The sequence below is a fragment of the Aegilops tauschii genome, chromosome 4 (genome assembly GCF_002575655.3).
Source record: "Aegilops tauschii subsp. strangulata cultivar AL8/78 chromosome 4, Aet v6.0, whole genome shotgun sequence".
NCBI lineage: Eukaryota > Viridiplantae > Streptophyta > Magnoliopsida > Poales > Poaceae > Aegilops > Aegilops tauschii.
In genome coordinates this window covers 67,014,197-67,041,771 of record NC_053038.3, presented here as the reverse complement: position 1 = coordinate 67,041,771, position 27,575 = coordinate 67,014,197, and the positions used below count along the sequence as shown (strand labels likewise).

Here is a 27,575-nt window from a genome sequence, read left to right as displayed (position 1 = left end):
GGAATCACGGCATCTCGCATTGTGTGAGGTCGTGAGGAGAATACGGTGGCCCTAGTGGCTTCTTGGGGAGCATTGTGCCTCCACACCGCTCCAACGGAGACGTACTTCCCGTCAAAAGGAAGGAACTTCGGTAACACATCCTCGTCTCCACCGGCTCCACTCTTGGTTATCTTGTTCCTTTACTTTCGCTAGTTTACTTGTGTTGTTTCTCTTTCTTACTTGCGTGCTTGTTGTCGTTGCATCATATAGGTTGCTCACTTAGTTGCATATCTAGACAACCTATTTTGATGCAAAGTTTAATTTGGTAAAGAAAAGTTAAAAAATTGTTAGTTGCCTATTCACCCCCCCCCCTCTAGTCAACTATATCGATCCTTTCAATTGGTATCAGAGCCTCGTCTCATTATTAAGGACTTTACCGTCCAAAGAGTATGGTTGACGTCGTAGACGGTGCGGAGGAGCACTCCGGTGAAAATCCTGTCTCGTCTACGGGAGATGGGGGAACCGCGGTCTCTCGTGAGGAATTCAATGTGGCGTTGGACACATTGAAAACCACCATGACGACCAAGGTCGAAAGCATGTTGAATAAATTCTTAGAAGGGCTTAAACTTACAACCGCACCGTTGAAAGTGGGTGATCCCGCTAACAAGGTGACGGATGCTACCTCCGACAAGGGGGAAGCTTCGAGCGAGAAGGCTCCTTGTTCTAGTGATAAAAATGGCACCGGCATCTTTGTCCATGTGGAACCTCCACCCGTCTATGGTGGACCGCTTCCTTCCACTCATTTGAATCATGCCGGCCCGGCCCCTAAGATTGAGAAGAATGTAGATTTTGATTCTTGGGTCTATCGTTTTAAGCGTCATTTAAATCATGTGAACACTAACCTTTGGAGAATCATTGAAGAAGGCTTTTATCCGCATGACCGAAGCAACTTCACTCCTAGAGAAGTGGTGGATCATCAATTCAATGAGAATGCTCTCTTCATCATCCAAGAAGCAATCCCGCCCGAAGATCTTCCTCATCTCCGGCCTTACACCGTGGCCAAAGATGCTTGGCTCCAAGTTGTTTCCCTCTATCGGGGAAGCGCAAGCATTCAACGCTCCAACTATGAAGTGGTGCAAGATGAAGCCGACGATTTTGCAATGAAAGAAGATGAAGAACCTCGTGAGCTTTTTCGGAGAGTGACCAAACTTGCGGTCTCTCTCCGAGATCATGGAAGTAAGGACACGGATGACAATTGGATCAAGCGCAAATTCCTCAAGGCAATGATGCCCTACCACAAAGCCATGTCCTCTGTAATTCGTCAAAGGCCGGACTTCCACACTTTGTCATCAAGTGAAGTGTTGGATGAGTTTGTTGCTATGAGCATCTTGGACAAGACCGCCGACAATGCGGTCCTTCGCTCTCAAAGAGTAAAGAAGCCCAACCTTGCTCTAAAGGCCAAGGCTAGTATGGAGGAAGAGGATGAAGAGGAAGAAGAGGAGGGCAACCTCGAAGATACGAAGTATGCCTATCATGAACACATGGCTCTTGCGTCAAGGCAATTTTGGAGCAAGAAGAACACAAGGCCAAACTTCAACAAAAGCAACTCAAGTGGCGCAAAGGGCAAGCAACGGATGAGGACTTGCTTCAATTGTGGCAATGTGAGCCACTTTGTTGCGGAATGCCCTTACGAGAAGAGGGAAGACAATGGTGGCAAGCTCATTAGAAAAGACAAGGCCAAGTCGTTCCCCAACAAGAGCAACTTCACCAAGAAGACTCCCTTCAAGGCGTTGGTGGTTCAAGAAGAGTACAATGAGGATGATGACGATGATGAAGATAGTGAGTCGGTTGCCATGGCCTCCGTTGCCGTTGCCAAGACTCCACGGGTGTCTCTCTTCGACTCACCCAATGAGAACATCACCGCCAAGTGCCTCATGGCTAAAGCCACCAATAAGGTAACCTCCAACATCAAAACTACCATCATTAATCATCCTTCTTCGACGGATAGTATTGATGAACATGAGGGAACAAATGTGGAGGAAAATGAGTTTGAGATCTTTATGAGTAAACTCAAGGGAAAATCCAAGAAGCACTTCGTTGCTCTCTTGGAACAACTTGGTGAAGCCAATGACATGATCGAGGCTCACGAAGATACCATCTCTAAGATGGAGGGGCATAGTCGTGACTATGCCGATGAGATTTCGGATCTTTCCAATGCTCTTGACGAAGAGCATGGTCTTCGTTCTCTTGAGGAGTCATACAACGATGATCATGCTAAGTTAAAGAAGGATCTTGATCATGCTCTTGTTGTGTCTCGTGTGCTAAACTCCGAGAAGGCTATACTTGGGGTTGATCTTGCTAGACTCAAAGAGGAGTTTGGCATCCTCGACAAGGCTCACAAAGTCTTGAAGGGCGTTCATGCTAGCCTCAAGGAGTCTCATGATCAACTCCAAGTGAAGCTAACAAAGGAGAAAGCCACCTTTCCTCATATGGTGTTAATTGATAATGCAAATGCTACTAACCCGTGTTGTGAGCATGTGCATCTTGTTGAGGAGAATGCTAAGCTAAAGGAGCAACTTGAGAAAGGCCTCATGTCATGCATACAAGGTGAGAAGAACCTCAACGACCTCTTGAGCAATCAAAAGGAAGTTGTGGCCAAGGAGGGGATTGGGTTCGCACCCAATCCCAAGAACAAGAAGAAGAATGACAAGACCAAGCGACCTCCTCCTCTCAAGCAAACTTTTGTGAAGGAGGGAGAGGGTACTTCCAAGGAGAAGAAGAACAATGCGAAGGGTGGAGGTGTCAAGAAGAGCAATGCCACTCCTTCCAACAAAGCCGGCGACTTTAATCCTTCTTATGTGTTATGTCGTGCTAGTGATGGGCATGTTTATGCCAAATTCGTTGGTTCTCCTCATGAGTACATTGAATGGTCTATTTGGGTTCCTAAGACCCTTGTTGCTAACATCAAAGGACCCATTACAAAATGGGTACCTAAAACCAAGCATTGATCTCTTGTAGGTGTTTGCTTCTGGTGGGGGATCATGGTTGCTCGATAGTGGAGCTACAAATCATATGACCGGAAGCAAGGACTTGGTGGTGGACGTGCACAAGAATCCATCTATGCCCACCAATGTCGAGTGGGGTGATGCCTCGTCTTCTAAGGTACTGGGACTCGGCAAAGTTGCCATTTCTCATGATCTCATGATCGAGAAGGTCATGCTAGTTGAGTCCCTTGCATACAATTTACTTTCCGTTCGTCAACTTGCTATCATGGGCTTTGCCACCTTCTTTGATATTGATACCGTGTCCCTCTTGTGGAGCAAGACTCTTAAAGTAGCCTTTGTTGGGCATGTCGAGAACGGTCTCTATGTGATTAACTTTTCGGAGCAACCCACTAAGACCGCGACATGCCTAATGGCTAAAGTTGACGTGGGGCGGCTGTGGCATCGCGTTTAGCCCATGTCAATATGAGATCTTTGCAAAGTCTTCTCAAGGGGGACCATGTCCGTGGACTAACGAACGTTAGTTTTGCCAAAGATCGTGCTTGCAGTGCTTGTATCGAAGGAAAGCTTCATGAGAAGGTTCACCCTCCCACGACTCTTATTTACTCGAAGAGGCCGTTGGAGCTCCTTCATTTGGATCTCTTTGGGCCTCCATCCTTTGATAGTCTTGGGGGTAGAAAGTACTGCTTGGTAATTGTGGATGACTACTCTAGATACACGTGGGTGTATTTCTTCAAGAGGAAGAGTGAGACCCAACAAACAGTCATTGACTTTGCAAATGAAGCCCAACGTCAACACAATACAAAGATCTTGACAATAAGAAGTGACAACGGCACCGAGTTCAAGAACTACACCTTGGATGAGTTTCTCAGTGATGAGGGGATCAAGCATCAATATTCCGCACCTTACACCCCTCAACAAAATGGTGTTGCGGAGAGGAAGAATCAGACGTTGATGGATGCGGCAAGGACCATGATGGCGGAGTTCAAGTCTCCATACAACTTTTGGGCCGAAGCCATCAACACCGCGTGTCATGCTTCAAATCGGCTCTATCTTCGCAAAGGCTTGAACAAGACTCCATATGAGATCCTCACCGGGAACAAGCCCAACCTCAAGTACTTTCGGGTGTTCGGGTGTAAGTGTTTCATTCTCAAGAAAGGTGTTCGTTTGTCTAAATTTGAGACTAGAGCTCATGAGGGCATATTTGTTGGTTATGCTACAAACTCCCATGCTTACCGTGTTCTCAATAAGTCCACGGGACTTATTGAGGAGACGTGTAACGTGGAGTTTGATGAAAATAACGGCTCCCAAGTGGAGCAAAGTGGTACTTGTGATGTAGGTGATGAAATTCCTCCCCAAGCCATAAAAAGAATGGGTATTGGTTATATCCTACCCGTTGAGGAACCCCTTGTGGCCGAAGGAGAAGGACAATGCTCCAATCTAGTGGAGCCATCACCAACCCAAGACCCACACGCTTCCGAAGAACAAAGTGAAGGCCCTCAACCTCATGAACAAGATCAAGGGCAAGATCAACCTCAAGATGGTGGTGATCCACCAAATGATGCCCAAGGTCAAGTTCTTCCCCTCGAGCTAGTTCAAGATCAAGAACAAGCTCAAGACGATGCTCGAGATGATCAAGTTACCCCTCCTCACTTCACTTTCGAGGAGGAATTGGAGCGTCGTGCCGCTAAGATCGCTTCCAAGCTCACCACCAAAGGTCATCTCATGGAGAATGTGGTTGGAAGCCTAAGAAAGGGGGTAAGCACTCGTAGACAATTAGCAAACTATTGTGAACATCATGCGTTTGTTTCTTGTGTCGAACCCCAAAAGGTTTATGAAGCGCTTGAGGACCCGGATTGGCTCAACGCCATGCATGAAGAACTCAACAACTTCGAACATAACCAAGTGTGGAAGTTAGTGCCAAGGCCAACCGGGAATCATAATGTCATTGGAACCAAGTGGATATTCAAGAACAAGCAAGACGCTCATGGAATCATTGTTCGCAACAAGGCTCGTCTAGTGGCACAAGGCTACTCCCAAGTCGAGGGTATCGACTACGGTGAAACCTTTGCCCCCGTTGCTCGTCTTGAATCTATTTGTTTGTTGATTGCTTATGCTTCTCATCATAATTTCACTTTGCAACAAATGGATGTGAAGAGTGCCTTTCTTAATGGTCCCATAAATGAGTTGGTATATGTCAAACAACCCCCCGGGTTCGAAGATCCCTATTTCCCCGATCATGTGTATCAACTCCACAAGGCGCTCTATGGCCTTAAACAAGCCCCACGTGCGTGGTATGAGCATCTTACGGAGTTGTTACAAGATCGTGGATTCGAAATCGGGAAAATCGACCCCACTCTTTTTACTAAGAAGGTCAAAGGGGAGTTGTTTGTGTGCCAACTATATGTTGATGATATTATTTTTGGTTCCCCTAACAAAGCTTTCAATGAAGAATTTGCCGCTCTCATGACCTCAAAGTTCAAGATGTCTATGATGGGAGAGTTGAAGTTCTTTCTCGGATTCGAAATCAAACAAAGAAGAGAAGGAACCTTCATCAACCAAGCCAAATACACTCAATACATGCTAAAGAGATTCAAGCTAAGTGATGTCAAGCCGGCTTCCACTCCAATGCCCACCAAGTGCCAACTTGACATTGATCCCAATGGTAAAGCGGTGGATCAAAAGGTATATCGCTCTATGATTGGATCCTTGCTTTACCTTTGTGCATCTAGACCGGATATCATGTTGAGTGTGGGAATATGTGCACGGTTTCAAGCCGCACCTAAGGAAAGCCACTTTGTGGCGGTCAAGCGAATCTTTCGATATTTGGCTCATACCCCAAACTTTGGCCTATGGTACCCAAGAGGAGCAAACTTCAAGCTTGTAGGTTTTTCGGACTCCGATTGGGCGGGAGACAAAGTGGATAGGAAGTCCACTTCCGGAGGGTGCCAATTTCTTGGTTGCTCTTTGGTAAGTTGGTCTTCCAAAAAGCAAAGTTGTGTGTCTCTCTCGTCCACCGAAGCGGAGTATGTGGCGGCCGGAAGTTGTTGTGCACAACTCTTATGGATGAGGCAAACTTTAAAGGATTACGGTGTCATTTGTGACAAAGTGCCTCTTTGGTGTGACAATGAAAGTGCTATCAAGATTTCTCTCAACCCGGTGCAACACTTCAAGACAAAGCATATTGAGATTCGGTATCACTTCATCCGGGATCATATTAGGCGAGGGGAGATCGAGCTCAACTATGTCAACACTCATGATAATCTTGCAGATATTTTCACGAAGCCATTGGATGAAGCAAGATTTCGCGAGTTAAGGCATGAGCTAAATATCATTGATTCGAGCAATGTGGTTTGAACCTTTGCACACCCCTCACATTCATTGTGCTTTCTTGTCTAGGTGTAGGCATGGACGTAGGGGGAGTGTTGTTCTCTCAATGAACTTTCCCTCCCCCCACAATGCATAAACTAATCTCACTCTTCCACATTAGCCATTTTTGATGGTACTTGTGCTTCATAGACGAGCTTTGGTCATGGGCCCAAGGATAATTCTTCGCGGTGCCATACCAAGTGACTCAAACATAGGTGGCCTCGGCCACCGCCCTCTCGTATAGAGGTGTGTGATTCTTGTTCTCTTGCTAGTGCTCTTGTTGGTCTTCTTGCCATTGTTTCCCGTCTTTCGTTTTGCACCATGTGTGTAGAGTCTAGTTTGTGTTGCGCTGGGCGGTACTACCGTTGTGAAGGAGCGGTACTACCGCTGGAGCGGTACTACCGCTCAACAGAGCGGTACTACCGCCTATTCGGCTAAGCGGTACTACCGCCCCTCACACGGTACTACCGCTGAGGGGCGGGGCCAGGGGGTTAAGTCGTGGGCAGGGGTGGTTTCCTCCACCCCATACCCATTTGCTTCGTCCCCTGGTTCCTCTTCCTCTCTCCAGCGCCATCTCGCCGCGGGAAGGCTCCGGCGGCCCTCCGTCTCCGGACCACTCCTCTCCATTTCCTTCGGTGGAGTCGATCCCCACCTCGTTCTCTTGCCATGGATGCCGGTATTGCCCCCGTTCCTCTTCTCTTCGTGTCTAGTTTTCAGATCTTGCGTTTTAGGGGCAATAGTAGTTGCATCTCTAGATTTTTGGCCAAATCTAGGCTTGAGTAGGTTGGAGAAGGCAACTAGACTCTTTGGATTGATGTTTGGTAGGTTTATTTTTGAATTTGGCATCCCCGGTAGTGCCGGATCTGACCACGGCAGTAGGGATCCGCCGTGCCCCGTCTCGAGCGGTACTACCGCCCATATGGCGCGGTACTACCGCTGGAGCGGTACTACCGCTGAGCAGGCACGGTACTACCGCTGGATGCCCAGTTCCATTGTTTCCTACCACATGTTGATCCATCTTTGTTGTGTTTATTTGGTTTTGATCGTTTCTACTGGTTGTTTCTTGTGTCCATGTGTTTGGTTCCAGGTGATGAACATCCTGAGCAGCAAGTCCGTCGTGTCAACCCTGGGCGTTCAACATCGAAGCGGTACCGCTCATCTGAGCCTGCAGGTGGTTCTTCCAGTGCTCCACAGCCGGCAGGGGGTGCTTCCTCAAGTGCTAATCCTCCTCGCACGAAGAAGATTGCCAGCCGACCAAAGCCAAGTGGCAGGAAAGTGACTGAGATGTCTAGCAGGGAATTCTGGGACAAGCGAAGGCGCAACCCCTATGAGGAAGAACAAGAACCCAATCTTGTCAACCACCCGTTCTGGAACCGGTTTCAGTATTCCACATACTTTGATGTGATCAAAGCCAAGAAGAATCTCTATGTCAATGTTCATTCCATCAACACGGATGCCATGGAGAAGGACCCTGAGTACTTTGGTGATGCTCTACAGATGTGCTCTCAGTTGAACATTCTCAGGATCATGCAGTTCAACAAAGACTTTGATACAGATTTGCTGGCACAGTTCTTTGCCACTGTTCACCTAGGGACTGACGCAGACAGGACTCTGACCTGGATGACAAATGGAAAGGTGCTAGCTGTCAAGTGGCAGGCCTTCATGGGGCTGCTTGAGGTGGAAGATCAAGGGCTTGAGACTCCAGTTGGTTTTCGTCCTCACCAGAATACCACCTCCACTCACAAGCAAGCCCTCTGGCCCTACTGTACTCGGAAGGTCCACCCTGAGACCAGGAAGGAAACCTATGAGTTGTCTACCTATTTGGATATCCTTCACCGCATCTTCCGCGAGACTCTCTTCCCTCGCATTGGGAATCTGGACATGGTGCACTCTTACCTTGTGGACATGCTTCTCTTCTGCCAGCGTGAGAAGGACGTAAACACCGGCGAGTCTCTGGACATCTCTCATGTCATGTGGTCTGAGCTTTTGGCGGCTGTCTCTGAGCGCAAGTGCCCAATTTATGGTCCGTTCATCATGTTGCTTATTGAGAGGGCCTGGAGACGTACCTATCCTGATGAGCAGCTGGAGACTGGAGAGTTGGTCTCTCATGAGATCAAGCGTCTGAGGAAGAAGGATAACTGGGGTAGATCTGAAGCTCCATCTTCTGCTTCTGCCATGGAGACCGATGACGAGGCTGGTACCGGGGATGATGATGAGGAGTATGTGCCACCTGGGACAGAGCCTTCTGCAGCAGAGCCCTCTTGGGCAAAGAAGCTGAAACACAAGATGAAGAAGCTGTTCTGCATGGAGTCTCATGGTCAGTACATGACTCATGTGGCTGAGAAGAAGGCAAGAGGACGACACAAGGAACTGATGCGTCAGATGGGTGCGACAGTCACTAGCGGCTCAGAGGGTCAGATTACTGAGGAGGAGGAGTGGATCCAGCAGCACTGTCCGTGGACCGACTCCGATGCCGAGCAGTTTCCGGGCGCGGACGGCAGTGCAGATGATCACGCAGAGTCCTGATGCTCTCACCTGGAGCCGTAGGTTAGCTCTTTGCCCCTTTTGGTGTCTCGATGCCAAAGGGGGAGAGAGTTTAGGGATTTGCGTCTGCGAGTGTGTCTTTGCCTTTGTGCTTTCGTTATGTGATACCTTGTGCTTTGCTTGGAACTTGCGTTTGCTTGGTTTTGTGTTCCGTAAGACTTTAGTTCGCGTCATATGGTGTGAGACATATGCTACCCTATCATTATTATATCTTTATCTTTGTCTCTAGTCATTTGATATCTCTTGAGTTATATGCTTAATTATGTTATATATCCTGCTATCTTGTTTCTCGCTTAGGTTGTTGGTCTCTAAAATACAGGGGGAGTGTTGATCCTAGTATGTGTGTCGTGCAGCTCAAAGCACCTATCTTGATGGCACACATCTAGGGGGAGCCCGTCTATGTTTTAGAGACTTGGGGTTTGCTTATGTCATTTGATTTTTCCCAGTTGTGCAAATCCCGTATTGTCATCAATCCACCAAAAAGGGGGAGATTGTAAGGGCATATTTATCCCTAAGGTGTTTTGGTGATTGATGACAATGCTTTTGCGGACTAATCGTGTGCGTTGAGTGTTTTTCAGAGATTCATTCTTTTGGGCACGAGACGATATCCTCCCCTCGGAACTTAAAGCGAAGACGGTGTAGTCCTTTCGGATTAGTTTGGTGGACTAGTTTCATAGGGATCACCGTACTATCAAGAGGGGGTCCGCTTTGGAAAGGCTAGGGCGGAATCATCACGTACACTTCCTTTGCCCCTCCCTCCGAGCCTTTCCGTTTCGTTGATGGGCTTGGATTCTCCTTTCTTTGTGCCCTCTCTGGTCCCAGCGGTAGTACCGCGGGCCAGAGCGGTAGTACCGCTTGGGTGGTACAAGCGGTAGTACCGCTCTGGAGCGGTAGTACCGCCCAGAGCAGTAGTACCGCTAGTAGCTCCGTGTGTGTGCTATCTCTGGTCCCAGCGGTAGTACCGCGGGACGGAGCGGTAGTACCGCTTGGGTGCCACAAGCGGTAGTACCGCTCTGGGCGCGGTAGTACCGCTCTAGAGCAGTAGTACCGCTGGTGGCCCCAAGCCGTAGTACCGCCTCGATTCGAGGGCTCTTTTTCGTGTCGGGTTTTACGGTACTGGCCGCGGCTGTGGGGGGCCGTAGTACCGCTCCTGTGCGGTAGTACCGCCCTCCCTCCGCGGTAGTACTGCTGTGGACCAAGCGGTAGTACCGCGCTTTTGGGCGGTAGTACCGCTTAGTGTTGCAAGCGGTAGTACCGCTGGCACAGCGGTACTACCGCTCTCTTCGGGGCAGAGGGGGGGGGGGTAACGGTTGGTTTGTTCCCCCACTATATAAAGGGGTCTTCTTCCCCAAAGTTGACTTACCTCTTCCCCCAAAAGCTCCATTGTTGCTCCAAGCTCCATTTTCGCCCGATCTCTCTCCCTAGCCAATCAAACTTGTTGATTTGCTCGGGATTGGTTGAGAAGGCCACGATCTACACTTCCACCAAGAGAAATTTGATTCCCCCACTTATCCCTAGCGGATCTTGTTACTCTTGGGTGTTTGAGCACCCTAGACGATTGAGGTCACCGCGAAGCCATAGTCCATTGTGGTGAAGCTTTGTGGTGTCGTTGGGAGCCTCCAATTAAGTTGTGGAGATTGCCCCAACCTTGTTTGTAAAGGTTCGGTCGCCGCCTTCAAGGGCACCAATAGTGGAATCACGGCATCTCGCATTGTGTGAGGGCGTGAGGAGAATACGGTGGCCCTAGTGGCTTCTTGGGGAGCATTGTGCCTCCACACCGCTCCAACGGAGACGTACTTCCCGTCAAAATGAAGGAACTTCGGTAACACATCCTCGTCTCCACCGGCTCCACTCTTGGTTATCTTGTTCCTTTACTTTCGCTAGTTTACTTGTGTTGTTTCTCTTTCTTACTTGCGTGCTTGTTGTCGTTGCATCATATAGGTTGCTCACTTAGTTGCATATCTAGACAACCTATTTTGATGCAAAGTTTAATTTGGTAAAGAAAAGTTAAAAAATTGTTAGTTGCCTATTCACCCCCCCTCTAGTCAACTATATCGATCCTTTCACAAGCTCTAAGCTCCGCTTCCTCCACGCTTTGACAGGCCCCAATGAAATCCCACGACGAAACAATAACTTCCCCTTCCTCGTCCCTGACCACCACCCCCACACTGGCTTCTCTAATGGACTCCACGAAGCTAGCATCGACATTAATCTTGAACCAACCTGCAGGAGGCGGGGACCAGCCACTACTCGCATCTAGAGAATTTGGAACTCCGCTAATCCGGACCAACGGCCCTTTTCCTTTATTTTGAACATCCACCGGCCTCGGAGAATGATATGCACCAAAGGACGCCCAATAACTCTCCACAAAGCAAGCAGAAGCTGAAATTGATTCCTTTCCTTTAGCAAAGATCAAATCATTTCTCAAATGCCAGGTCCTCCAGAATAAAAATATAATCTGGTCTCGCATTACGGGGTTTAATTGACTCAGGAGAACAATAAACCAATCATACCCCGTATATCTGAAAACCTCCTCATCAGGTAGAGCCCAAATGTTCCTCATGGCCATGCAAAGCGCACGCGCCTTCGGGCACAAGACAAGCGCATGGAAGGTATTTTCATCCTCCATGCCACAAATAGAACACGTACTAACAGAGGCTTGATGATGCGCCACTCTATTAACCTGTACGGCCAAGCTATTGGAAGCAACCCTCCATGCAAAAATACGAATCTTCTATTGGATGATTGTTTGAATGTATGGCTGAAAACCTTTCAGAAATCTAAAGAAAAAAAACTAATGTTAGTTGGAATTTCTGCTATGTTCTGGTCCATTTGGAAGTGTAGGAATGCTATTGTCTTTAGAACAAAACGAATTCATGATCCCATAATTCTTTTGAGGCTAATGTGCAACTGGATAGTTTACTGATCTATTTTGTAGATAAAGAACCCAGAGCAAAAGCTACTGATGCTAGGGGCAAAAATAATCGAGCGGGTGGCAAATGAAATCTATCGCGCGTCACAGGGCTGGAGACCAGGGGTGCAAAGGCTGGAAAACTGAAAAAAGGCAGTGGGTGATCTTTCCTTCGTCTATCGTGGCGACGATGAATGTGAGCTAGCTGTGTATCTTGACTTCTTCAGTGATTTATGTCTATGTGTCTGTTTCTTTCGTCTAGACTTTGTTTATTGCTTTCAGTCCGTGGGTTGCGTCCCGTCGTGTGTGGAATATATTCTAGCTTCTGGTACATTAAGTAGGTTCTAGCCTGGATTTGTGATATATGATGTCCTTTTGATGGTTTTGTTAATGAAATCGGAGGAACCCCTTCTTTTGATTAAGCCGCTGGCGGAGAAAGCTCGAAGAGCTTCCCTTCATTCGCTTCGCGGGAGTCGCACACAGCACATAGCTGGAAGTCAGAGGGCCCGTACTACCTGCCTAACCCTTCGCTCCGAGGGACCGTAGAACGGAAAGCGCCTTCTAAACAACTCGGCAGAAGGGAAGGGGCGAAAAAGAAATTGATTGGAAGTGTTTTAAAAAAAGGTCGCACAAGACTACCCAACGGGTCATCTGGGATCAGACCCCGGCTGCCCGACCCCTTTCAGTTCAACACGAACAAACGCGACAGGGAGGGGAAAAAAAATCTTATACGACCGGGTCAGGGAGAGCGAGAGAGGAGGGCAGAGAGGGGAAGGCGATGGGGGCGGCGAAGAGAAGCGGGGCTGAGAAGGGGCTCCTCTGGAGGCTGCCGGAGGTCACCTCAAGGGAGCTCGGCAAGATCGGCCCCGCCTTCGGGCTCGGCATCGGCTGCGGCGCTGGCGCCGGAGTCGGCTTCTTCGGCGGTAAAACCCTCCTCCTCCTCCTCCCCTTTCCTGTACAGTTCAACCTTCGTTTTGTGCTCCTTTCTTGCCTGCTCCTTGTTTCCGCGTTACCCTGCGCTCTTGACGGGCTGCTTGATTCGGCGGATTGTGCTACTTGAGCGCCATATGCTTCCGTGCCCTGCTTTCTGTCTCGTTGGTTGATTGGATGGTTATTGCCAGGTTCAGATGCTCCTGTCCTCCACGGTTCAAAATATTCCTAATTGCTAGTAGTTCCTGTTCAGATTGTGATTCGTTTTGAAGTTAGTCAGGATGGGGTTTAATAGAGCAGGTCTAGGGTTTGCTCTCGGACTCATCTGGTTAGAGCAGCCTCATTAGGGAGGGATACATATATATAGGCATATGACACAAATTTCTTAATGGGGATGTTTTCACAGATTGGGATAATCTTGTTTTAATGCATCGGCAGTAATTTTAGATACTTATGGCTTGGCAAGTGGCGTAACAACATTGGCCTTGGATGTATGACAATTTGGCTTCCGACGGTTTAGCCAAGGTTTATCCTAATTACTGCGCCCAGATAGTCCAGTTGCCTGTATCATTAAGCTTTTTGACAAATGTCGGATTTCGGTTTCCGGCAAACCCTTAAGGTTCGAACACTGTGGTGCGCACGAAGAACTCTCTCTCTCTAACTTGCTCGCTCAACGATCCACGGCCTAGCTCGACGAACTCAAGGGACAAGGGACACGAGGGTTTATACTGGTTCGGGCCACCGTTGTGGTGTAATACCCTACTCCAGTGTGTGGTGGTGGATTGCCCTTTAGGCTGAGGATGAACTAGTACAATGGTTGAACAGCCTCAGGAGGAGAGGTGTTATTGGGCTCAGAGAGCTGGTGAGGGTGAGAGTGATCCGAATGATCCGTCCTCTTCTATGGTGGTGGCTAGTCCTATTTATAGAGGCCCTGGTCCTCTTCCCAAATATCAGGCGGGAAGGGATTCCACAACGGCCAATTTGAAGGGGGACAACTAGTACAAGTTATCCTGACAAAAGTAGTCTTCTCCTGCCAAAGGCTCTGGTGGTGACGCCGCCCTGGGCTCCACGGTGACCTCCGTCCTGCCGTCCTACTAGTCTTGGTCTTGTTGCGCAGATATGAAAACGTTTGCCTGATGCCTCGGGACTCCGCGCCTGCGCTTGCCCCCTTGGCACCAAAGGGGAAACTGGTACACTGCGCGCGCTGGCGCCTGCCTGGCCTTGGTCGGCATGGCTCACGTCACGTGAACCTCGCGAGGTGCCCCTTGCATAGATATCTCCGCTCCTCAGGAGCCAGCCTAGTGAGGCTGCCCCTGGGGAGGCCTTGGTGTCGTCCGCCTCGCGAGGGTCTTGAGTTGTTGCTGTCGATGTTGGGCCGTACCAGGCCGCTGTTGGAGCCACGCCGTGGGCCGCAGGCAGGCAAGGCTGGGTACCCCGTTCCCAGGATGCCGACAGTAGCCCCCGGGCCCAAGGCGCGCTTGGACCTGGCTTCGAGGCGAAGCCAAAGGGCAAGTGCGGAGCGCCGCGGGCCCCAACCACCTGCGGCTTTGGTCGACGCGTGGCGACTGATTGGACGTGGGCGTCTCCGCTTCCCCACGCTGCCTCGGCAACCGTTCGACTTGACGAGACTTCTGGCTTTAAATGAGGAGAGGGGGAGCCCCCGTTGCTCATCTCCTCCTTGCTGTGCGCTTCTTCTTCTTCCTCGCCGTCCTGCCACAGCACCCATGGCTCCAACGAAGAGGTTCTCGGCCGCAGAGAAAGGGAAGGCTCGCCACCGCCCAAGAGGGGGCGCGACCGCCCCCGCAAGCATGCTGCGACTCTTGCTGTGGCCCCTCGGGGGCGTGGACGTACCCCTTCGGGGCCCGGCGTCATCCTTGGTGGCCGCATTGGCGCCTCCTCCCGCAGCGGGGGCAGCCCTTGCGCCGAGGGGGGGGGAGGGCGCCGTGGTCGCCCGGCCTCCTCGGTCGCGCTTTCATTTGGCGAAGGTGCTCCCGGAGTTCGTTGTGTGGTCAGAGCAGCCGGCCGGCGCTTGGCTCCAGCTCCCGCGCTCCTTTGCCGGCGAGCTGCCGGCCGCGGGTCTCGACGGCCTTTGGTTACAAGCCGACGGCTGCTGCAGCAAGTCCTCGTGGGTCGCGGTGGAGGTTTCCGCCGCTGGCAATGCGTTCCTGGCCCGCGGCTGGCAGACATGCGCGCGCGGTCTGAGCAGGAGGTGCACTCTCCACTTCAAGTACGACGACGTTGCGAGCCTCCTCGTGAGGGTATTCGGGGAAGATGGTCGCCGCGCTGGGTGCGGCCCCGTGGACAGCGGCGGCGACGATGAGCTTGGCCTTGACGACGGCCGCGTCGACGCCGAGGGCGAGCTCGCCCTCGGTGACGGCCGCGGCTCGTCCAGCAGCGGTGGCTCCTCCTCTGGTGACAGCTCCAGCAACGGCGGCTACGACCAGCCGCCACGTCGTCGGGCTCGCTTCGAGGACCGTGGCGAGTCACACCGTCGCCCCGCCCCGGTGAAGCGCGAGGACTCCGACTGAGCCCGGGGGGGGGGGGCGCTGAGGGCCGACCCTCGCGAGTCGATGCGGGTGCGCGCGCCGCTTTTGTTCGCCCTTTCCTTTCTTCCTGCACTTCAAGAAACAAGCATGGGGCCCTGCGGGGGCGTGTAATGAACCGTGATTTTTAAGTCGCTATGTTATGTTTATTGTTCCTGTGTTGTGTTGTAGCACTCGTGTTTCACATAGACGTAGGAGGATAACTTAGCTTGATGCGCCCGGGGTAGTTTCATGTCTCGGGTGCGCCTTCTGGGACCTGGTGACGCCTCCTTGCTGCTGGCTCAGGAGCCTTTGACCTCAGGAGTCGTCACAGAGCTGTAGAATTTGTTAGGTCGTCCGTCGGGTGCTTTATCCTTCCCTGCGCGAGGCCTCAGTGATGGGCTAGTCATGGCCTGGTGCACCACGTCGCGGTACCCGTGGGGCACGGACTTAGGAGGGTGCGCCAAGTACGAGCTCAATCGAGGACGCCTTGCGAAGATTAGGAGAGCCGAAGCTCTGGAGCGACAGAGCTTTGGCGAGGTGTGTCCGCGGTTTAGGCTAGCCCAGTGCACGCACACACCTGCCCAGCCCCCGCGCGAGGTGCGCGAGGGAGAGCATCGGGCAACTGCCGCCCTCCCAGGCGTAAAACAAGGAACGAGCGAAGAAGCAGAGAAGGGAAAACCCAGTCAAGCAATCGACAGAGAACACCAGAACTCCAAATTCCATTAAAAGGGGCTGCAAACCAACTACAGAAAGCAAATGAACAGCCGCGTTCGGCACCTAGTCTAGTCTTCTCACCAGCGCGGAGCTAAGTGCTGCCACTAGGACGTGGGAGGGAGCCCCTGAGGTCCGAGGGTGGCACTCCGGAGACTCCGGGGCGTGTACAGCCTCACTCATTATTACGTGAGTGTCACGAGCGGAGACCTTCACATGCATTGGGCCTTGCTTTATGGGTAGAACTTCCAGAGGTGCTGGATGTTCCAGGCGTTCTAGATGGGGACCCCGTCCTGCGTCTCCAGGCGCGCGGCGCCAGGCCTAGAGACGCGGGCAATCCTAAACGGGCCCTCCCACATGGGTGAGAGCTTATGCAGCCCTTCCTTGGAGAGCACCCGCCTTAGGACGAGATCGCCCACTTCGAGTGTCCTGGAGCGGACGCTGCGGCAGTGGTACCACCGCAGCGCCTGCTGGCACCTTGCCGCTCGGAGCGAGGCTTGGCGGCGGCGTTCCTCCCCCAGCACGAGGTCCATCCCCCGCGTGGCGTCCTGGCGTGCCTCGTCAAACGCCAAGACCCGTGCGGAGCGATGTTTGACCTCGTGAGGGAGAACCGCTTCGGCTCCATAGACGAGGAAGAATGGAGTCTCGCCCCTTGGCTTGGTGGCGGTGGTGCGGATGGACCACAACACGGACTGGAGCTCGTCGTACCAGCCCCTGCCGCAGGCCTCGAGCTTCTTCTTGGAGGTTCTCGTCTTGAGGCCTCTCAGGACCTCCGCGTTGGTGCGTTCAGCTTGGTCGTTGCTCCTGGGGTGTGCCACTGAGGCGTAGCATATCTGCGTTCCAAGGTTAGCACAGTATGTTCTGAAGAGATTGCTAGTGAACTGCGAGCCGTTGCCGGTGATGATGCGATTAGGGACTCCAAAACGGCTCACTAGGCCCTTGCTGAACTTGACTGCGGAGCCGACTGGGATGGTGCGGACTGCTTCCACCTCCGCCCACTTGGTGAACTTGTCGATGGCGACGTAGAGGTAGCGGTAGCCCCCGGGTGCTCGAGGGAACGGGCCCAGGATATCCAGCCCCCAGACCGCGAAGGGCCACGAGAGTGGGATAGTCTGGAGGCCCTGAGCAGGCTGGTGGATTTGCTTGGCATGGAACTGGCAGGCCTCGCAGGATCTTACCAGCTCAGTTGCGTCGTTGAGTGCCGTGGGCCAGTAGAAACCGCTGCGGAATGCCTTGCCCACCAGGGTGCGCGACGACGAGTGATGCCCGCAGTCCCCACCGTGTATGTCAGCTAACAGCTCGCACCCTTGCTCCCTGGAGACACATCGAAAAGAAACATCATTCGGCCGTTTTCGATACAGCTCACCATCCTGAATGCAGTACGCTGTAACTTGCCGGGCCACGCGCTCAGCGTCCTTCTTCTCCGGCAGTGTTCCTTGCGTCAGGTATGCCCTGAACTCCTCGGTCCAGCACCCCTCCTGGGGCTCAAGCGCCAGGAGCAAGCATGCTCCTAAGGTCGGACCGCAGGCGGGGGCTCTCGAGGCTGGTGGTGGGGGGGGGGGGGGGGGGAGCCCCTCCTGAGGTGGTGCAGGCTCCGCAGCGGGAGGGGCCGCTGAGGGCTTGAAGAGCCGTTCCTCGAAGACACCTGGCTCCTGGGACTGGCGCCTTGACGCCCTTTTGGCAATTTCGTCAGCTTCCTTGTTTGTGCCACGGGGCACGTGGTGCAGCTCCAGGCCCAAGAACCGCTTCTCCATCTTGCGTACCTCCGCGAGGTATGCCCCATGTGTTCGTCCTTCAGCTCGTATGCCTTGTTGGAAAAGTTGACGAGGAGCTGCGAATCGCCCCTGATGGTGAGGCGTTTCACTCCCAAGGCCACCACAGCCTTGAGGCCAGCGATGAGGCCCTCGTACTCCGCGATGTTGTTGGAGACCTTCTCGCCCTGCTGGAAGCAGAGCTGCACGGCGTAGTAGAGCTTGTCTTGGGTGGGCGAGATGAGCACGACTCCAGCCCCCGCGCCCTGACGCGCGAACGCGCCATCGAAGTACATGACCCAGTCATCTGGCGCTTCACTTCCTGGCGAGAGGGATCGGTCCTCGCCCGCTTTGGGTTCCGGAGCGTCGGTCCATTCCGCCACGAAGTCGGCGAGGGCGGCTCCTTTGATGACCCTAGTTGTGCTGAACTCCAGCTGCAACGCCTGCAGTTCGATGTTCCACTTGGCGACTCTTCCCGTTGCGTTGGGACTTCGAAGCACCCTCTCCAATGGGTAAGCTAATACGACCTTAATGGGGTGGCCTTGGAAGTAGTGACGCAGCTTGCGCGAGGCCACCAGGAGTGCGAGTAGAAGTTTCTGTGGCAGGGGATAACGTGCTCTTGCGTCTCGCAGCACCGTGCTGACGAAGTACACACTGGGTGCTCGACGAGGGCGGGGGCGTCGATGGAGTCCGAGGCCTCCGGAGGTTGGGGCGCCTCCCGAGGCCGGGGCACCTCTGGAGCTTGGTTGCCCATCAGGGCCTCCGTTGTCCCAGGAGCGCCGTCTTGTGGAACTTGACCGTCTGCTGATGCCGCTGCAGCCTTAGGGGCGCCGTCTTGGTGCCCGCGTCAGCTCCACCGAAGATGCGGCGCCGCGTAGCAGGTCCTTGGTCTGGCGCTCCTCCCGGACAGCCACCAGCGCCGCGCTGGCGGAATGAGGCGTGGCGGCAAGGTAGAGCACCAGGGGCTCGAGGGGACGAGGCGCTACCATCACCGGTGGGCTGGTCAGGTACCTCTTGAGGTCTTGAAACGCCAGGTCGGCCTCCGGGGTCCACTCGAACGGGCCTTTCTTCATCAACTTGAAGAACGGCAGGGCGCGCTCCCCCAGCTTGGAGATAAAGCGCCCCAGCGAGGTCACGCAGCCTGCGAGCTTTTGCATTTCCTTGAGAGTTTGCGGCGGGCTCATGTCTTCTATTGCCTTGACTTTCTCCGGATTAGCCTCGATCCCCCTGTGCGACACGAGGAAGCCTAGCAGCTTGCCGGAGGGGACGCCGAACACGCACTTCTCCGGGTTGAGCCGCAGATCCACTTGGCGCAGGCTGGCAAAAGTCTCCTCTAGGTCCTGAATGAGGGTCTTCGCCTCCCGAGACTTTACCACGATGTCGTCGACGTAGGCTTCAGCGTTCCTCCTGAGCTGCTGTCCCAGGGCGATGTGCATCAGTCGTTGGAAGGTTGCTCCGGCGTTGCGCAGTCCGAACGGCATGCAGGTGTAGCAGTACACCCCACATGGGGTCAAGAAGGCCGTCTTTTCCACGTCCTCCACCGCCATCTTGATCTGGTGGTAACCCGAGAAAGCATCTAGGAAGCACAGCAGGTCGCAATCAGCGGTGGAGTCGACGATCTGGTCTATACGCGGGAGCGGGAACGGGTCTTGAGGGCAGGCCTTGTTGAGGTTGGTGAAGTCGACGCACATACGCTCCTTTCCGCCTTTCTTGGGCACGACGACGGGGTTCGCCAGCCACTCCGGGTACCGGACTTCGCGGATGACACCCGCTGCTTCTAGCTTGCGGGTTTCTTGAACGATGAAGGACTGCTTCTCCGTGGACTGTCGTCGCGCCTTCTGCTTCACAGGGCGCACATTGGGGCACACTCTTAAGTGATGTTCAATTACCCCCCTTGGGACCCCCACCAGCTGCTTGGGCTCCCAGGCGAATACTTCCTTGTTCGCGCGCAGGAATTTCACCAATGCTTCTTCTTGGTCCGGGTCGAGGCCGGCGCCTATGGTGAAGGTGGTGCCCGAGGCCCCGTCCTCCTCGTCTTGGCCCGATCTTGAGTGAACAACTGCTTCTTCGCTGGTGCAGCCCCTTTTGCCCCCGGGGCGGCTCCATCGGCCTGGCGTGCCGCCGCGGTGGCCCTGAAGGTGAGCCTGAGGGCCGTCAGGGCTTCTTTGGTGTTCCCGGCTACGGTGAGTACGGCTCTGCTTCCCGGCATCTTCATGAGGTTGTAGGCTGGATGGGTCGCTGCCATGAACTGAGCCAAGGCAGGGTACCCGAGGATGGCGTTGTACGGGAGGCTGATGCGAGCGATGTCGAAGTCGATGAGCTCGGTTCGGTAGTTGTCGCGGGTACCGAAGGTGACTGGGAGGCGGATCTGCCCTAGGGGGCTGGTGGAACCGCCGCCGACTCCAGAGAAGGGCTTGGTGGGGCGTAGCCGTTCGTGCGGCACGTGGAGCAAGCTAAAAGCTTCCATCGAGAGCACGTTGAGGCCAGCTCCATCGTCGATGAGGGTCTTGGTGACCGCCACGTTGCAGATGGTGGGCGTGCAAAGCATCGGGAGAGCGCCCGAGCCCGCGGTGGTTGCTGGATGGTCCCTCGAGTCGAAGGTGAGGTCGGCCTTGGGTGCCGCCCATCCCGGAGGAGCCCCCTGCTGCACACGGGCGGCGCCCATTTGGCGAAAGAACTGCTTGACGTGGCGATCTGAGGGCGGTGCCTGTGAGCCACCGAGGAGGGCTGCGACGGCGAGGGGCGCTGGTCCCGCGAAGCGCGCGACGAAGAGGTCGCGCAGCTCCTCCCAGGAGGCCACAGAGGATCCCGACAGGTTGAGAAGCCAGGCGCGCGGCAGGCCAGCGAGGGCCAGGGGGAACCAATTGGCCATGACCTTGTCGTCGCCCCCGGTCTCCAGAACGGCCTCCTCATACGCCAGCAGGAAGGCCGCTGGATCCGCCGCGCCTTCATAGCGAGGCGGCATCTCCGGCTTGAACTTGCGCGGCCACCGTACTTGCCGCAAGGCAGGGGCGAGGGCCCGGAGGCCCGAGGTGACGCTGCGTGCATCCGTCGATCCAGTTGGAGAAGCGGCGCCGTCCATGGGAGCTGGTCGGGGAGGCGAAGCGGGCGGAGAGGTGGAGCTTCGGCGCACCCCTACCTGGCGCGCCAAATGTCGGATTTTGGGTTCCGACAAACCCTCGAGGTTCGAACACTGGGGTGCGCACGAAGAACTCTCTCTCTCTCTAACTCGCTCGCTCAACGATCCACGGCCTAGCTCGACGAACTCAAGGGACAAGGGACACGAGGGTTTATACTGGTTCGGGCCATCGTTGTGGTGTAATACCCTACTCTAGTGTGTGGTGGTGGATTGCCCTTTAGGCCGAGGATGAACTAGTACAAGGGTTGAACAGCCTCAGGAGGAGAGGTGTTCTTGGGCTCAGAGAGCTGGTGAGGGTGAGAGTGATCCGAATGATCCGTCCTCTTTTATGGTGGTGGCTAGTCCTATTTATAGAGGCCCCGGTCCTCTTCCCAAATATGAGGCGGGAAGGGATTCCACAACGGCCAATTTGAAGGGGGGCAGCTAGTACAAGCTATCCTGACAAAAGTAGTCTTCTCCTGCCAAAGGCTCTGGTGGTGACGCCGCCTTGGGCTCCACGGTGACCTTCGTCCTGCCGTCCTGCTGGTCTTGGTCTTGTTGCGCAGATATGGAGACTTTTGCCTGATGCCTCGGGACTCCGCGCCTGCGCTTGCCCCCTTGGCACCAAAGGGGAAACTGGTACCCTGCGCCCGCCTGGCCTTGGTCGTCATGGCTCACGTCACGTGAACCTCGCGAGGTGCCCCTTGCATAGATATCTCCGCTCCTCAGGAGCCAGCCTAGTGAGGCTGCCCCTGGGGAGGCCTTGGTGTCGTCCGCCTCGCGAGGCTTGGCCCCTCGCGAGGGTCTTGAGCTGTTGCTGTCGATGTTGGGCCGTACCAGGCCGCTGATGGAGCCACGCCGTGGGCCGCAGGCAGGCAAGTCTGGGTACCCCCGTTCCCAGGACGCCGACAACAAATACAATGTAGACTGAATAGCATACTGGCCACTTGAGCTCTGAGAATTTAAGATGTGTCATCCAAGACATTCACATCATCACAAGAGACACCAATGCTTACATAGCTAAAATATCATTAAGGCAGTATCGATGGTATGAATTTGTTTTTAGTAAATGGTAAGGCATGTATTATAAGTGCTGTTCAAAATGTGTTATCAAACACTTGGGGCCCATTTTAAAATTTTGAGCAATCAAATTTTTTAACTTTTCTTACTTTGTTACTTTTGATAATCGTAGATGTAGTGTGTAAAGAAGTAAACATGAAGATGCAAGCAAGAATATTGATCTATTCAAGTGGTTAGCTATTACTCCCTCTGTAAACTAATATAAGAGTGTTTAGATTACTAAAGTAGTGATCTAAACGCTCTTATATTAGTTTACGGAGGGAGTACTGAGTAACACTTCAGTAATTCTATAGTGTGCCCCTATACAAATTGAGACAACGTTTCTTCTCTCCATATTATAGTTGCAACTATAGTGCGCTGCAATCTTGTCTCCCAGGTCCTCCCCTCTGCTAGATATGTCATACTCAATTGGGTATATTTCTTGTATGAAATTTGTAAATTCTGAAAGTTATGTAGTTGTTAAAAGTGTGATCATTGAATGGTATATCACATGGTGAGATCTATTCTTTTGCTCCCTTGTAGTTTGCTATCAGAAATATAAGGTAGAAGAATGCTTGCATATTTATTTCCTTGCATTGAAATAAGCTTAAGATGGCATACTGACAAGTTTTGTAATGTCGTAAAAATGTTGAGCTCTTTTTTTCCAAATCTAATCCATCTTTTATATACAGTTCATTGATTCATTGGAATCTCTCCCTCCCCTACTGTTTGTCTAATTTTTTAATGAACTCTGTATAATTTTATCTTTTTCATGAATAATGTAGGTGCAGGATTAGGTTATGGATTTCCTGGACTCACTTTAGGCTTCGGAGTTGGAGCTGGCTGCGGTATAGGATTTGGTTTTGGTTATGGCTTGGGCAAAGGAATTGCTCATGATGAAAAGAGAAGACATTCAAACGTTGGTAAAATGTTCCAGGAAACTCCAAATCTGCCTAAGTAAGTACTGTGTGGGCATGAAATATTTAGAGGGATTTGTGCAACAGACATTATTATACGTGCTATGCCTTGTTGCCTAACCTTGTAATCTCTATTATCTTTGAAGTGTTTACTCTAGTTACAGTTGGTCATGTAAGTGAATTTGGAAGAAGAGCAATCTGGAGGGTAAAGTGGAATTATTATCAACTGGCTTGAAACAAACACTCCCAGTAGTTGATAAAGAGCAAGAGAAAATTGACTTGTGTATCTTTTTTTATTGATATTGTTTGAACTTAAAATACGTAGCTTACCAAATGAGATTGGAGAAAGAACCTTAAACAAGCTTGCTTATGCTTTGAAATGAAAAGATATCTTCAAGCAGTCCCACGCATAATAGTTATCCAAACTGGGGTGATTGGCAGTTTGACTGGAATAACCCTGAACAAGAGCTTTATTCAGTATTGCAGTGTGAAAGGCAAAAGGAAGAAAATGAACAGAGTGGTCAATTCCATGCCAGAGCCAAATCTATTTTAACTTGAGCTCCAATCCTTGCCCACATTTGGCATTACAATATGACCTTATAAGTTATATTATGGTACCGTAACATATTAGCACCTAGGAGTGTTCAAGTACGGGTTGATCCCAACCCGTCCAAAACCGGCTGTTAAGCCATAGTTCATTTTCCTTCTTTCCATGTGATGTGAGCAGTGATGCCATTTTGAAAATTTATATGTGATGGTTCACTAATGACTGGTTGAACTGAGACCATTTTTGAACACCCCTATTAGCACTACTTGTTTCGTCCAGACTCATATACTATACACATATTATAGGCGTGCAACACTTGATGACTTGAACGCCTAAAATGAAGTGGAAATATTTAGCGACAAGTGCAAACCATGGAAAACCACAACAATTTTTTTGTGTTCCTTACTGAACATTGTAAAATGGCATTTCTATGTGAACTAATGCTAACTTAATGATTGTGTCGTGTCTTGTTGAAAATGACCCTGAAAGGCCGAAACGGTGTAAATTGCCTGGAGGAATCTAATCACACAACCTAATCCCTGAAGCCTGAACCCACGAGCTTTTAGAGGACCAGTGAAGAGTCTTCACAATCTCATTCTCTATCAGGATGGTAACAGGTGCAATAGTGGGATATTTGAAGTGACATCCAAGTATCTCGTGTACGCATAATGTAACTATGCCCACAAAAACAAACAAAATAGCATCTCATTCCTGACTCCTGACATAAACTACAATATCGCACTCTGCTATTACTCTATCTCTCGACAGCATGAGGGTTTCGAATAAATAGACCTGGTAGAATGTTACAGAAAACTGATTTGTTAGTATTAATTTCAGAATTTGAGCTACTTCAGCACAGATTGTTTGAGATTTTGTTTTATGTGCAACAAAAACTGCATTTTTTTCTCGTATTAGACATAACTTAATCAGTTTTGTTTTGTCATGGTTAAAAATCAAGTTGAGGCCCCAACACTACTTATTCCTCTCTCAGTTAATGCAAATGTGTTTTACTGCAGTAATATGCCAATATTTTTTTTTTCTGAAAATTGTAGTATAAAATATAACATAATTTGATTTGATGTCTACTTTGAAACCTTGAAGATCTGTGCAAGTTCTCTGTTTGTGATGAGAAGGAAACTAAGTATTATCTCACCCTCGCATAGCTTAATCTTTGTTTCTCATGGTTGAAATTCGTCAAGTTGCTACCTTATGGCATTTGCCACACCCAGAAGATAACTTCAATTTTCATGGAAAAGAATGTGTATTGTTCCATGGTTGCTCACCCTTTCCTCTTCTCTATTCCAGGGATACCATTGCTGGTTTGTTTGACGAGTTGGTTGTAAACACCAAAAAGCTTGCCACCGCAACTTCAAAACAGATTGAAAAATGGCACTGAGCTGCACCACCAGATGGCTGCTGCTATTTGCTATCTTAGATGGTGATTAGTTGGATAGAAACTACTGTGTCACATTAATATCCCATTTTGAACATTTGTAAGTAGGTTTGTATTCAAGTAGGGTTCTGACATTATGCTATAGGGCTTGTTTGAAATTCTGGAAATGTGGTAGTTAAGAAAGAAAATTCGAACCGATGGATGCTTTTTATGATTGTTGCACATGTCGGCTTATGTTCTGTTACTAGTGTTGCTCATCTCATATATTAAAACTTGAGTCTGATTTGGTGCTGTCAAATTGTGATGGATCTCTGGGTGTGTGTGTGGTCTGGAACTCTTGTCTTGGTTCTCTCCATCTCTCATTGGATATCTGTCCCTATCTGTTATGTTTGGACCAATTGGTATCTCATGGCTCCTGATAAACGAGATAACAAGCGGCCCTAATGGTGCCACATCAGCACCCTCATCTGCCAAGTCAGCACAGCCCGCCCAATCAGGCCCAAGCAACAGATAGCCCTCCTGAATACTGAGCCAATCACAGCCCCCTTGGCCTATCCTTCATTGGCCCACAACATCCTCCAATCCTCATTTCCAACCATTTAAACTACCCCACATTTCCCTCCACAATCAACCCATCACATCCTCCCTTCTTGCTGAGCTGAGCACGCCCCTTCTCTCTCAACTTTGGGCTCGAGGCAATGGCGGCGCTCGCTCCGACGAAGATGCTCGGCACCCGGCTCAACTTCGCCGGCTCCTCCAGGTACGCCACAGCGGCACCAACTGCTGGCGCACAGAAGATCGTCTCCCTCTTTGATCGCTTCAAGAAGAAGCCTGCCCCGAAGCCGAAGCCCGCCCCCGTGGCCACCTCGAGCGTAGGCATCGACGACGAGCTCGCCAAGTGGTACGGTGAGTACAGAGAAATCTGACGGGCTCGCAGCTGAGATTGCACTCTTTTCAGGTAACTTGTTCAGTTCTGAATATTCGTATGTGTCTAAATCTGTTTTCTATTTGTTTCAGGCCCTGACAGGAGGATCTACTTGCCCAACGGACTCCTTGACCGGTCGGAGGTGCCGGAGTACCTCAACGGAGAGGTTCCCGGAGAGTAAGTCATAGGCCTCCCTCCATTTACTCTACACACCATACGTTAGTCATGCTTTGTCATAGCTCTGCAAGAGCAAAGCACAGTACTGTTTCCTTTAGCAGCATGTAGTACATCACAAGCTCTCCCATGACTGAAATGCTCATGTATGTAAACATAAGTGATATGCATCTGAACTAATTGCTTGCTTTCCCTTTGGACTTGCAGCTACGGCTATGATCCTTTTGGTCTGGGCAAGAAGCCAGAGGACTTCGCCAAGTAAGTACAGTACTAATCTGCATTTTGCAAGTATAGACTAAAATCTGTGAAGTGTTCTGTCAAATTTCAGAATATGTTCTCTCGACTAAGCAATCCTGTCCTGGTATTATTTCAATTCTGCAGGTACCAGGCCTTTGAGCTCATCCATGCCAGGTGGGCCATGCTCGGCGCCGCCGGATTCATCATCCCCGAGGCGCTCAACAAGTTCGGCGCAAACTGCGGTCCCGAGGCCGTTTGGTTCAAGGTAATTGCTGAATGCTGATCGTCAGTTTTCACGGCTTCAGATTCAGAACTCTGCAAGTTTGAACTCACGGTGCCATAAACAACATCCTGCAGACTGGCGCCCTTCTCCTTGACGGCAACACCCTCAACTACTTCGGCAACAGCATCCCCATCAACCTGATCCTCGCCGTCGTCGCCGAGGTCGTCCTCGTCGGAGGCGCCGAGTACTACAGGATCACCAACGGACTGGTCAGTATCCTGAAACATAGATATTCGTTGCCGCAGCTCAGCCAGGCGTCCTTGTACTGACCAACGGTTTCGTCAACCTCTCCGGCAGGAATTTGATGACAAGCTCCACCCCGGTGGCCCATTCGACCCGCTCGGCCTCGCCACCGACCCCGACCAGGCGGCGCTGCTCAAGGTGAAGGAGATCAAGAACGGACGGCTGGCCATGTTCTCCATGCTGGGCTTCTTCATCCAGGCCTACGTCACCGGCGAGGGCCCCTTTGAGAACCTGTGCGCGCACCTCAGCGACCCCTTCGGCAACAACCTGCTCACCGTCATCTCCGGCGCCGCCGAGAGGGTGCCCAGCCTGTGAGCTGGCCGTTGATTGCCCGTCCGCCGCCGTCGGCTGTTGATGGATCAGCTGCGTGCGATGCGCGCGATGCAGCATCATGTGCTGTGTGAATTTTACCGGGGAAAAGTATGAGAGTACGAATGTGCCGTACGTGTAAATTATCAAGGGCAGAAGAAACATGATCGTTCTGATTTCTGATGGGAGTATCGGACCACTGCTTCAGCTTGTGCTTGATTTTTTATTTTCTTGCTGGAAACTTGTGCTTGATAACTGGTGCGACACTGCTACTTGAGTAATTTCTGAAATGGTTTTTATCATCGTTAAGAACCAGATTGACTCTTTGAAACTTGATTAGTTAAGTCCTTGCATATAGATGGCAAACTTGTTATTGATTACATTATATGCAGAGATTAAGATTATGAATATATTATTACCGAATTTGAAGTGCTGGAATTATACCTAAATCTTACAGATTCTAGGCTATATTCTTCACAGACAGCAAAATTTCTATCTCCAATAGTAATTAAAACTCTTTTGATATATCCCGAGAATATGAATATAATATGTATGCATCATATAGACCAAAGTTGCAAATTCAAATTCAATCAAAATAGTTGACAACGAAAAAACACTCAAAAATACTTACTCTATATGAATAGTATT

At 51.3% G+C, this 27,575-nt stretch overlaps 2 protein-coding genes across 2 annotated transcripts; both read left to right on the top strand.

Moving 5' to 3' along the window:
• The first annotated feature begins 12,446 nt into the window (after nt 1-12,446).
• On the top strand, nt 12,447-25,054 carry LOC109780964 (uncharacterized). Its single transcript, XM_020339542.2, has 3 exons — nt 12,447-12,728; nt 22,685-22,856; nt 24,669-25,054. Exons 1-3 carry the CDS (start codon nt 12,584-12,586, stop codon nt 24,757-24,759), a joined length of 408 nt encoding a protein of 135 aa, XP_020195131.1. The 5' UTR covers nt 12,447-12,583; the 3' UTR covers nt 24,760-25,054.
• LOC109780963 (chlorophyll a-b binding protein CP26, chloroplastic) lies at nt 25,048-27,110 on the top strand. Its single transcript, XM_020339540.4, has 6 exons — nt 25,048-25,662; nt 25,774-25,858; nt 26,063-26,113; nt 26,237-26,357; nt 26,450-26,584; nt 26,673-27,110. Exons 1-6 carry the CDS (start codon nt 25,455-25,457, stop codon nt 26,931-26,933), a joined length of 861 nt encoding a protein of 286 aa, XP_020195129.1. The 5' UTR covers nt 25,048-25,454; the 3' UTR covers nt 26,934-27,110.
• Nucleotides 27,111-27,575: the final 465 nt, after the last annotated feature.